This window comes from Punica granatum, chromosome 4 (assembly GCF_007655135.1).
Source record: "Punica granatum isolate Tunisia-2019 chromosome 4, ASM765513v2, whole genome shotgun sequence".
NCBI lineage: Eukaryota > Viridiplantae > Streptophyta > Magnoliopsida > Myrtales > Lythraceae > Punica > Punica granatum.
In genome coordinates this window covers 26980760-26993488 of record NC_045130.1, presented here as the reverse complement: position 1 = coordinate 26993488, position 12729 = coordinate 26980760, and the positions used below count along the sequence as shown (strand labels likewise).

The following is a 12729-nucleotide window of genomic DNA, read 5'->3' as shown; positions in this document are numbered from 1 at the left end:
TCAATTTTTAATTTTTTTGAATTTTTAATCTATTTTGTTTATTCTTCTTAATTTTATTTTAGTTATTTTGATTCATTTTACTTTTCTATTAACATTTTCTTTTTTCCTTACAAAATTTTGTTATTTTTAAGCAAAACTTATGCCAAAATTCAAAGTAAAATTTTGAATTAACAAAGGAAAAAAATTGAGTTTATATGTGGCTTGGATTCCATCACCTAACAATTTGAACTTATAGGTGAAAATGGGCTTAAGGCCATGTAAGCGCAATGTAAAGTTAATATAGTATCAAAGTACGGTTGCACATGCCCGTCCGCTCTCACACCACGCTAGGACCAGTGTCGAGAGCAACCAAAAGTGCGTCTCGTGTAAGTCCCCATTACTCGAGCATGGAAAAAGAAACTTGCTTGAGGTCAGTCATTAAGGACGGGTGATTAAGGGCACGTGTCAACGTATAGGCAAGTGAAGGAGAAAAAGGTCACACGTTGTACGTGAAAGCGAGTGTTGAGAGTCAAACAAAGAATCAATCCCACACAGAGCAATAAAAGAAAAATAGAAGAGTTTGTATATAGGGTTTGGCATGGTATGAGCCCCACACGGAAAAATTTAAGAGTAAACCACAAGTTTATAAGAGATTAGTGTTTTGCCCTTGCTCTACATGGGATTTCGAGTAATCTTATTTTTAATGACTTTTATATGCAAAATATACACACTACATTAGAATTTATTTTTAAATTTACATTTCAATTAAATATTTAATCTAAAAATAAACTATTAAATATCATATATTTAACCAACAGTATTGTCATTCATTAAATAAAAATTTCTGAAATTTTAAGATCCTTGAACCCCCTCTAAATGTTGGCATTTTAGGCAAACCTTATATAATATATCATTCTTATAGCTATTAAAATATTATTAAGTTATTTTTTACTTAATTTATAATTTTTTTATTTGTAAGAGTTAGTAATAGATATTTCCTGACAAAACTTCATCTAAAGGACTATGTGACAGTAACTATATATATATATATATTAAGTGCCCAAGTAAGAGTAAATTTTATAATTCTATTTCATAAATATCATATATCATAACATTTATTTTGTCATTAAATATGTAAAATTCGGTTATGGATTATGAGAAACAAATGTGTATCTTTTAATCTTTTAATATAATATAATTAGATGAAGTATTTGAAAAATTATGGTAATGTCTTCAAAAGTATAATATTGGGTATGCTCACGTGAATGCTAACATAATATCCAACATTCTTCAAATTCACTCCTTGATTCATCTTTATTACAATTTTTGCTACATAAAATTTGTAGGTATATATGTTTATTGAATTTATCTAGAAGGAAATTGAATAATTATACAACAGAAAAAAGATAAATAAATCGTGTCTCCTCTTATTTAATTTTTGTTATTGAAACTTCTAGTTTAAACCAAAATTGTCTAGATTAGATCTATATGGTTCATCTTTAATAAATTATTTTCCCTATGTAAAATATAATATAAGTATTGTAAAATATATTATATCTAATATTAGGGTGGCGATGAATATGTGTATATATTATTTATTATTTGTAAAAATATATATGAAATTAATTTATTATATATTATTTATATATGTATTTATTTTTTTATAAGTATTTTGTCAATATAAATTGAATGTACATATATTTACAATTACGCCACTATTTATTGCATCATAATCAAGTTTATATACAAACATATATATTGAATAATTGGATCCTAAAACCTATTAGCTTGAGTTTTAAGTTAGCAGTGGGTCCAATTACTTATAGGCCGCCTGGAAATATTACAATTTCAAACTTACATTAAATAATTGTATGGAATCTCATAGGATAATTATCTCCCTGAGATCAGTATCCTTTGTGGGCAACGGTGCCGTCCATACATGGCGGTCATGTCCTTTGTGTGGGAGTTAGGTGAAATCAAACGGGGTTTGAATGAGGCAAAGACAAGAGAAGCATCAAAATCAGGAAGTCGGGTGATTTTCTGAATCTATTCAAACCATTAGAATGAGATCTTGTCGTGTAAGAAAGGAATGATGATGGGGTTTAGCTTTAAAAGGACCCCTCCTGATTTCTATGTCCAAGTTCAATTGGACAATTAACATATCAAGTATTATTACTGACATATATATATATATATATAGGTGTTTGTGTGGTGCAACACTCGTGTTGTATCATACAACACCCATATAAAATCATTAGATTTGCTTCTTTTTAATCATAACCCTCTCTTTAGAGGTTTATCTTTTTTAAGACTTCCATCCGTCTCTATTTATACTTTCCTCTATGTAGCAATATCTCTTTGCCAAATCAGTCCTCTAACGTGCCAATTAATTATTGCCACATCATTGGCCTGGATAATGCAATTAAACCGATTGGCTAGTTGTAGCCATACTGGGACACGAACTCTTAGCGAGCTCATCCCAGGTGGGAATGTCCGCCGCTTTGAGAGAGGTGAACCAACTGAGTGCTGCTCCTTTCAGACTTTCCTAACAAGTCTGAATCATGAACTGCTCAAATTCCCAATACGACATCATGCGGTTCCGATAGCCTTGCAAATGTGGCATTGGGTCCGTGGTACCATCATACTTGTCGAAGTCGAGAATCTTGATCTTTGGGGGCAGCCTCATGTCTGGAAAGAGATTAAGGTCCAAGTAACTCGTGTTATAACGAGAGTCACTTTCATGGAGGGCCTTCATCATCTCTTCCATTCGTTTCATCTGACGCTCCTGTTCTGTCTCCATAGCAAGGAGAATATATGTCGACGGAGCTTTAAGGGCAACCACAACTTGTGCGCCCGGGTTATAGTAAGGAATGTTTAGGATTGGTGGAGTTTGGTGTGAAAGGCTTATTTGGGGTTGTAGAGCTGTGAAAGGAAATGGTTCAGTGATGGGAGTAGGAGCATATGTGCTTGTTGCCGGGAAAATCGTCGGCGTAGGAGCAGTGTAGATGAGGCTTGTAGCTGATACTGGCATTGGAGGAAGCGCAAGCATAGCTGGATCAATCATCGGCATCGTCATTGGTGGAGGAGGGAAAGTCGCTGGAAGTGTTACCGGAAGAGGAGCAGCAGCTGGATAGACCTCCGGTGAGTGTGTCAACTGTGGAACAGTCGCTGGGAACTGTGTCAACGCAAGAATATGCACAATATCGCTCTCTGGTGCAAGGGTCGGCGGGACCCAAGGAGACGGATCAACCATTGACCCGTGCGTTAGGGGCGAGATGACACTCGAAGAGGCATGATTTGGTCCCCTGAGCAAGGCCATGAGTTCAGTGATGTCGGAGGCCATTTGATTAACTGTGCCTTCGAGCGCTGCGATGCGTATAGCTTCACTGGAAGATGGTGAAACTGGAGGCACCGGAGTCGGGGGCATGTACATGGATGGTGGGACATATGGTGGAGCATATGTAGCAGGCGATTGGGACTACACTGAAGTTGGTGGGGGTGACTTCTCGTGAAAGAACTGGTGGACCAATTTCCTCCATCCTTAGTCGATGCCGGGTGGGATAGCAGTGTGGTGCCGCCAGTTGTGGTTACCTATATCCACAAGTGTGTAAGTATGGGCACGGAAAAATGTCCACTAAATTAAACGTGCACGACAATAATTAAATGAATGGAATGCATGAAATGCATGAATTTCAAAGAAACGCTAATGTCATTGCTTGATTCGATTCAAATTCCTTGATTTACAAAGATGGCTCGTTTGATTTTAAAAGGAATTTAAACATTGAATCGACAATCCATCGCGCTCGGCAGCCGAGTGAGCCTTATGTAGGACCGAACGGGGCGAAGACGCTGCCGGCAACTAGTCCTAGGGATGGGAGACCTTTCACGCATTTGCCTGCGTCCAGTCCAGCGTAACGTTCAAACACACTATCTCTCTATCTAGGCTCTTGACAGTTTTCCTCAGGAACGTCTGGTCGATGGGGCGATCACTGAAAAGTGACAAGCTGCTGATAATGTTGCTGATGTAAGCTTGGTCAGCCGGGTGAAGTATTCCCTTATGCAGTTGATCTGCTAGTCCAGCGACAAGATGCAATCGAGCCCGGCCAAAGAGTTGGACAGACCATCTTTACCTAGATGGGAAAGACTGTCGGTTCAATGTTTAAAGTCGAATCAATGCAACGTCCTAATTTTTCGAAAACATGCATGCAGGTGCGGGAAAGTAAAACTATAGCAAGGGTTCTTTACATTGTACAGCTCTCTTTTAGAAAAACAACAAAAGGCTCGCCTAAAAAAATGACTAAGGGTCGACTCAAAGACTCGATTTTGGGTTGGTTGACGGCATGAAAGCAAATTAATTTAGCATGACGGTCCCTGTTATGCATTGTTTCAATGCTACCGGGAAAACAACTAACTAGGGATTGAGGCTCTCGACTCAAGGGTGTGAATTCCTTGAAATCGAGCGAGGATCTTTGGGGGCCGGTTCGGTGGCATAGCCCACTTGATCCGTTCCTTTACTCGAAACATCTGTCTAACCTAGCTTCCTATTGGTCGCCCGTGGGATTTCAAGCGGGGTACCTAGAAATCGCTAGAATGATGCGATGCAAATGCGGAAAATAAATGTGCATGAAGTAAATGTGCTTAAAATAAATATGCAGAAAGCAGTAAGTAAACATGCAAGCAAGCAAGCGGGATCAAGCCTGAACCCTCTGAAGAAAGTCCTCGGTGGAGTCGCCAAGCTGTACGAACCTGAATGTGCTATCGTCGAAGCCCGCATGCGCGCGACCGAATCTCGCTGCTTGGGGTTGTCCACATTTCCTAGGACGAGAGACGGACATGCGTGAGAAGCAGTCCCCATTACCTGTTTGCGACCCCAAGGTCAAGGGCCGGTAAGTTGCCCAAGTCTAGGGGTAAATGATACACCTAGTTTTGCTAAGGCATTTGTCATGTGGAACCGGAAAGTCCGAGTTCGAGGGTTCACGTTACGTGGGGGCCTATATCCCGTACGCCCTTTTGTACTCTAGCTTGCCAGGCCTGCCGTTTTATTTACCGCTTGAATTAGGTTGTACTCAGTTTACATGTTTTGACACAGACAATTCGGTGAACTAAACGATGTAGGTTGAGAAGCCGGGAGAAAAGTAGGCCCGTATGTCGAGGAACCGATTCACTATCCTCACATTACAGTTCATCAAACCATGATGGTTGAATTCCTGCGTGAACCGGAACCGCGAGATCTTGGGATTACTCTCGTCTGGGCAAGCATTAGACTGATTTGATTAGTTCGGCTCTCGGACTGTTCACTCACCGACCGAGATTCTTATAGAATGAATGTACAAAGTAAAATCCTTACAATGCTCTCAAAAACAATAAATACAAATTACAAATGGTTGAATCCCAATCAATTCGCGTTCGGTTATTATTCCGCTTCGACTCGTCGTTAGTTCAGGGAAAAACCGAAAACTGAAATTCAAATGCACTCTTAGTGAATGGGGCGTTAGACCCTGTGACTGATGGTTAGGGCATTAAACCCTAAGTGCAATGCGTCTTATGGGTTGGGCTTCACTTGCATGGACAAACAAGAGCAAAAAATTAACAAATAACATGTGGATTGCAGACAAATTGTTTTTCAATGCCAAGTTTACTTGAGTTAACAAATTATTAACCCTGAGTGTTTTGGCATGCAAATGTCCTATGCTAAGCAAGCAAACGTGTGCAAAGCATTTTACATTCAGCTTTGTTTCAAGGACTTGACAGACATGGTATCTGTAGTCAAGTCCTTTGTGTGTGGATTGCTTTTAAAGTTGTTCTGTATTGTGACACTGCAAGTCCGCTGAATTCGCCAAACTCATATTTTGACTCTAGATTTGGAGTCTAGAGTTTCACCTAATCCTTGTCTACTGTTTGGTTAGGTCGAGTGAATGATTAATCAGGATTTGCATGTTTCGTGACAGAAATAACGGTTCTAGTTACCCGAGTCTACGATAGAATGACATAAACTCATCAGTTGGATAAGAAAAGACTATGCAGATGAACCTACACCTGAACAGGTAACCCATTCTTATCCTAATACCGTAGTGTTTCTGTCAAGCTAATTCTAGGGGTGTCGCTAAATTGTGAAAAGATGATTTTTCCCTTGACTTGAAAATTGTTTTCAGAAAAAGGAAACAACGCAGTGCGGGCCACCTTGGCTTGTAGCCGGTGTCGACCAATTCCCTGTATCGTCCAGGGTTATGCAAGAACCCCGAAAAAGCCAAAGAGCCGGTCGATCTGCCCGGGAGTAATCTAGAAAGATTTTATGTATCATAACCTAAGTTACTTGAAATCAGGTAGAAACTCAAGTCAAGACACACAAGTACTTTCTAGTCGTCCGTGCTACATCAGACCGCGCGTTTCGAGTTTTGAAATAGACAAGTTTTGAAAAGGACACTAACATCATTTGACAACTTATCGACGCGAGTTATCAGTTAATAGCCAATTTATGCAAGTTTTGTCAGTGTCAAGTGGGTTTAACCATGTAAGCGTCCCGATTAACCCGTTTGTGAAATTACTGCTTAAGGATTATTGCCGAATGCAGTAAATGTGCAGGTTACAAACAATCAGACGGACCATGAATTGATCCACTGAATGGAGTCTGAATACCCAAAAAGCTTAATTTAATGAAAATGATTTGTGACACGGCGACCAAGACGGTTCCAGGAAGGTTGAGGAGAATTTGGTCAAAATGATCAAAATACCCTCGGAACCCAAATGGACTTGGAAAAGTCACTGATATGCGAGTCCATGCATTTTGCTTGGAAAATAACATTTTTAAAAGGGATTTTAATGCAGGATTTGCAAAGATATTGAAAATGCGATTGCACAAAATCTGAGAAATGGATTTCATCGAAGTAAAGAGGCCATTCTTGACCCGAGTAAGATCAAAGAGTTCTCGGCCCTTTCCTCTTGAGGATAGCCGTGAGCTTCCTTGACCCGTTTTGAGTTTTAAGAGGTCTCTTTAACCCGATTTCGACTATTTAAAAGACAATGTAAAAGTCCTAACTTCTCTAAGTCGGGAATGGTTATACCTAGTCCCGGGATGCAGGATGGGACTGTAAAAGTCAGGTTGGACCATTGCTGGGTCGGGTTCCGGGCTGTTTTGGCTTGCACGGACCCGAAATAGGCTCTCTGACCCGACTGGAGCAAAGACATACCCAACTGGCACCTGAGAGAAAATGGGTTGGTTCGAACAGCTCGGGTGGCTTTTCGAAGAGTGCTTGGTTGTTCCGGAAAGCCAAGAGGATGCTCAACGTCCCTACGGTGGTTTCGGGAGGAGTGCACGCGTAGATTTTCCGGAAATCAAAAGCAAAGTCAGGTCATTAAGCAGAAAACAAACCCAACTGGGCCAGAACAGATCCGACTGGTAATCCGGAAAGAAACGGCTCTCCCGGAGGCTCTCGATGGTATTTTGGTGCAAGGTCGGTGGCTTCCGACTTCTAAGAGACCCCCAGAGGTGGCTGTGGTGGTCGTTTGGCGAGAAGAGCTTCGAGTAGACCCATATAACCCTGTAAAGATCAAACAAAGCAGAGCACGTCTAGGAACAAACCCGACTGGGGAAGTTTCGGGTTGGACATCACAACGGTGGTTCCCGATAGTATTTTGGTGCAAGGTCGGTGGCTCCCGACTCTTAAGAGAACCCCGGAAGTGACCGTGGTGGTTGTTTGAAAAAAAAGGTGTCGGGATCGACTCGATCTGCAAGGAAAAAGCAAGGAAAGTCAAGAAATTCGACCCGACTAGGCAGTCGGGATGAATCTTCTTGCAGGGTTAAAACCAGCAAGTTTTCTCAGGATCTGTTGACTCCTGGACACTCTTAGGTCATGTATGGAGGTGGTTGATGGGTTGTGGCAGCTCAAACCAACCCGAAAGGCTTGAAAACCCGGAAATGAAAAACCAGCCCGAGAAGGCCCAAACTAAGTTCGGTTTTGTGGTGGGCTAGTTCTATGGCTTAGAGGCTTCAAACTAAAAATCTAACTTTGGAAATGGACTAAGGGGGTCGAAAACATGTGGGAGATGAAGTTTGGTCAAGTTTGGATTTAAGCCGGGATGAGAATCACCATGATTTCAACTTAAGTTCTTGAGGTTTTTGCTTGATTTCAGCTGAACTAAAGTTCGCTGCGGTTTTGCTGGTGGCAAGGGAGGTTGAGAGCATTTGTTTGAGTGAGAAATGCTAAAGAGATGATGCTTGAAGGTGTGTCATTAAAGTGTCTTGCAATTAGGCACTTATAGGATGCCTTAATGAGCCAATTTAGTGAATTTAAGTGCACTTAAGGGGGGATGCTTAAGGGATCCGAATTTTTAAGAGAATTAGGGTGGGGTTTTGATTGAAAAAGATAAGAAGGCATTAATGTAAAAATGTTGATGGAAGGGTGTTTGAATGGAAGACTTAAGATATTTTTGGAGGAAGACAAAGGCAATTTGTCTTCTTGGCTTGATGAAGAAGATGACAAGGGAGGGGTAGTTTTTGGGCAAGGTGTGGCTGCCCATGACCGTCCGTGGGTCCCACGGGTTGTAAGGGAGAGTTGGGACGAAGTTCGAGTCTCGATTGATTGCGTGTTCGAAGCTCATGGCTCAAATGAGCATTAAATTGTCAATGTGTGCGCGAAAATGATCCAAACGAGCCCAAGATTGCCCATTTTGCATAAATAAATGTTCGAGTGGTTTTGGGGCTCGAATGCCAGTTTTGCTCGTTTCAGGTGATCAGAGCAAAGTTAGCCGTTTCTAAGAATGTATCTCGTATCTGCATTCCGCGTTGGTCATTTTGATATGCATTGTCAATCAGACTGAATAATTGACCAATAAGCCGATTGCAAATGTGAAACCGGAGCCATTCTCGGAGTCCGCAGCCGGATTTCTCAGATTGCTTTCTGAGTTGCTTGGGCGAGCCGGAGATCATTGCGATCTCTGTTCGTTGAGAACAGACCTCGAAGGATTGGAAAAAGCCATTTGAGACTATAAAAGCACTGTTCTGGAGGCCTATATGAATTGTACAGTTCAGTCTGAGGATTTCACATTGAGCCTTGTGATGATTAGCATTGTTTTGTCCAGCCATCCGGCGTCAAGTTTTCGCCAAAAGGACCTTCGGTTTTGAATTTTCTTTAAAAACGATATTTTCTGCTCTTCGGAGGTCATTCGGGAAATTGAAAGGGATTCTGCAGATTGATTTGCCCAATTGCTTATGTCCGCTATAGTTTTTGGGGCAATGCATGACTAACTTTGTTTGCCGACGTTTCGTCAAACTAGTCTCTGGTTACGCATTTCCACTTAAAGGTATGCTTCTTCTGTCACTCAGGAGTCATTAGAGGAGTCTGTGTGCCTTCCGAGAAGCAATCTAAAGCGATACTCATGATCTGTAGAATTGCGGGGTATGACTGTGTCTGACATTGAGCATTAACTTTTCTCTGATGAACCGGCGTTTTTGAACTTCCACTGAAAAGTTATTTGTATTCAAAAAATTGCTCTGTATAGAGCAGATGATCTGCGAAATGTGTTTGAATACACTTCTCATCTGTTTGGCACCGCAAGGGATTTTTGAAATCCAATATTGATTATCTTCTGATGGTCGAGTGAACTAGTAGAAAAGCTATCTGGGCTCTCTATTTGCTCTGTACATCGCTGAATAATTTTGGAAGTTCTTCTGTTGTATACTTGAATCATCCGCTTGTCTTTGTTGACTTGAAAATGATTAGCAATTCACTGCCTTGTCGAGCCTTCTTGTGTATCGATGTTCAAGTCGTGGGCTGAATCGCTGTTGATGCTGTCGTTTGAACTGGTGGGCCAAAACGGGGTGCTGACAAACGCCTCATAAAATTCGCATGTAGCGTGTCTCATCAGTTTACATTACGAATAACCAAAGCAAGATCCACACTCAAAACAACTGATTTCCAAATATTAAGGTTGCCAAGGAGCAAATTGGGGTTATCGCTTCCACCACTGAAGTCTCTCTGTTTATGGCATAGACTGTTGGAGTTTATGACTGAGACAACTCAAGCTTATATTATTGCTGCTAAGGAAGTGGAGGAGAAGGAGAAAAGATTTAGCATTACTCGATTTAATTTTTAAAGCAAACACAACCCAAAGAGGCCTTGGGACAAGAAGGTACCCTCTCTAAGATCAACAAGCATACAAAAGCCACAACTTCTTCTCCTTCTGCTCATACTTGTTTTATTTTAAAAGTATACGAGGCAATGCTAGCATCGTTCAAGAAAAAGGTTTAAAAAAAAATTTCGATCAAAAGAAGTACAAAATGCATTCCTCCTTCATTGGTTAACAGCTTGAAGAAGCTCCTTTTGAATCACACGGAGTGTAGCTGCGACATCAGCGACGTTCATACGGTCTTGGGGGCACTCGGAGGAGCAAACAACTCCCTGCCTGATGATTGAGACCAGACATTCTTGAATCTTTTGGAATTTGTTTCTATGCCTCCTTGATCTTATGTTGTTCGAACTGCTCTCCATGCCTCGACACTCTTGTAGCAAGAAGGAATCAATAACCTGAGAAATTTGTTCGGGTAATGCTGCATTAGCAAACAAATGAAGGTTCAATCCGTCTGTGAACATTTCATCGGTTCGCCTCTTCCCAGTGAACATCTCCAGTACGAGAATCCCATAGCTATAGACATCCCCATGAGTTGATACGTCTCCTCCTGCTCCGTATTCTGCATTAGCAATTCAACAGACTTCATTTGGTCAGACGTGCCTTCACCTGTCCTATGAAGAGGTAATAAAAGGAGGGGCATAGTAAGCAAGATAAATTAAGAGTTTCGATATTACCAGGAGCAATATAGCCAAAAGATCCTTTCACACTAATTGAGCTACTGGGATCAACAACTGACTCCTTTGTTGCTTCTGGCATGAACCTGACTAATCCAAAATCGCCTTCATGCGCAGTCATTTCGTCATCTAGTAGAACATTGCTTGGCTTTAGATCGCAGTGGACTATGGGCACATTGCACTGATTATGGAGATAATCTAAAGCAGAAGCAACATCTATAGCAATGTTCAATCTCTGGAGAAGATTCAACTGTCTTGGGGCTTCTTCCTCCATCTCAATCGTCTCGACTACTAGATGTAACCATCCATCTAAGATTCCATTCACCATGAACTCATAAATTAGGGCCTTAAAATCGTTTCCCTGAGAATCAGTGCCTGAACATGCAGTGATTACCTTCACGAGATTCCTGTGCCTAATGTTTCTCAGGGCCTCGCATTCTGAAATGAAGCTCTTGGCTGCTCCATACCGCATCAGGTTTAGAACCTTCACGGCAACAACCGTCTGATTCCAATAAAAAATTCCTTGGAACACTGATCCAAAACCTCTCAAGCCTATCAAATTTGTGGAAGAGAAACCATTAGTTGCTCTCAACAGGCTTTGGTAAGAAACCTGCAAAAGCCCATCTCTTGAAAACTTGGACGCAGTACTTTTACTTTGCCTTCTACACCAGAGAATATACAGCAACACGAGAATCAAAAGCAGTCCTATAAGGCCTGAAACTGAGGAAATAATTATAATTCTTGTGGAGTTCATTGTCCCCACCCTCCTCGATTCTTCAATGTTGCATTTGGGCAGTCGAAATTCAGCTAAGCCCCAGCAGAGATCCTTATTTCTGATGAGAGAGGTTGCACTTACATTCCTGAAAACTCCTCCTATTGGTATTGCGCCCTCAAATTCATTGAGCGCGAGACCTAAACTCGTCAGATTTAGGCCCTCAAGGAATTTCGAAATTTTCCCAGACAACATATTGTTTGATAAGTTCAGTTCTTGAATCCCTTTTAAGTTACTCAAAGTGGATGGGATCAAACCTTCAAAAAGGTTGTCCTGCATGTAAAGATTCTCCATCATTATACAGCTTCCAAGACTACTTGGGATTTCTCCAGAGATTCTAGTGTCTTGCAGAAGTAATGCGCCTAGATTTTTCAAATTTCCAACCTCCATAGGAAGCTTGCCTGTCAGATTATTGCTGGAGAAGTCTGCGTATATCGACAAAGATGAGATTTCCATAATTTCAGGAGGTATGGCCCCACTAAGTTTGTTACCGGCAAGGTCGAGAAGTAGTAAACTCTGACACTTGCTTAGAGATGAAGGTATTGCTCCTTGAAGACTATTGCTTCGCAAAGACAGGTGGATCAACTTCGATAAATTTCCCATGGTGTGTGGGATTTCTTCAGAGAATTCATTCCTACCTAGATACAATTGCTTTAGCCTTGCAAGATTGCCGATTTCAGAAGGAATGTTACCAGAAATGTTGTTCCCTTCCACAAAAAACAATTCTAAGTTTATGAGATTGCCGATGGTACCTGGTAAGCCTCCGGATATCATGTTCTCGCCAGACGAGAAAGTCATGAGAGTTGTCGACATGTTAGAGATGCATTCGGGTATGTTCCCTTCAAAATTGTTTAATTTAAATTGTAATGACTCTAGCTTTGTGGAGTTTGTCAATGTGCAGAGGAAGTTGAGGCCACCAACCTGCTGACCGCCAAGATGATTGTTCGCAATGCCAACGGTGAAGAGCTCATTCATTTTCTGGAAAGATGGAACCTTCCCAGTGAAATTATTTTGATTGATATTAAATAGGGAGAGGTCAGACAAATTGGATATTGATCTGGGAATGGGTCCTGTGAAATGGTTTCGAGCAAAGGAGAGAAATTGGAGAGCTGGAAGAATGAAGCCCAAGTCTGATGGTAAGCTCTTAATCAGTTGGTTTTCCCTTCAAGCATGTTG

At 41.2% G+C, this 12729-nt stretch overlaps 2 protein-coding genes across 2 annotated transcripts; both read right to left on the bottom strand.

Moving 5' to 3' along the window:
* Nucleotides 1-2524: 2524 nt before the first annotated feature.
* On the bottom strand, nt 2525-3412 carry LOC116204257 (BCL-6 corepressor-like protein 1). The gene has a single exon (XM_031536336.1). The coding sequence runs from the start codon at nt 3410-3412 to the stop codon at nt 2525-2527; it is 888 nt and encodes a 295-aa protein (XP_031392196.1).
* A 6856-nt stretch (nt 3413-10268) lies between these two features.
* Nucleotides 10269-12528, bottom strand: LOC116204256 (probable LRR receptor-like serine/threonine-protein kinase At3g47570). Its single transcript, XM_031536335.1, has 2 exons — nt 10782-12528; nt 10269-10666 (listed from the first exon to the last, which is right to left on the bottom strand). Exons 1-2 carry the CDS (start codon nt 12526-12528, stop codon nt 10269-10271), a joined length of 2145 nt encoding a protein of 714 aa, XP_031392195.1.
* Nucleotides 12529-12729: the final 201 nt, after the last annotated feature.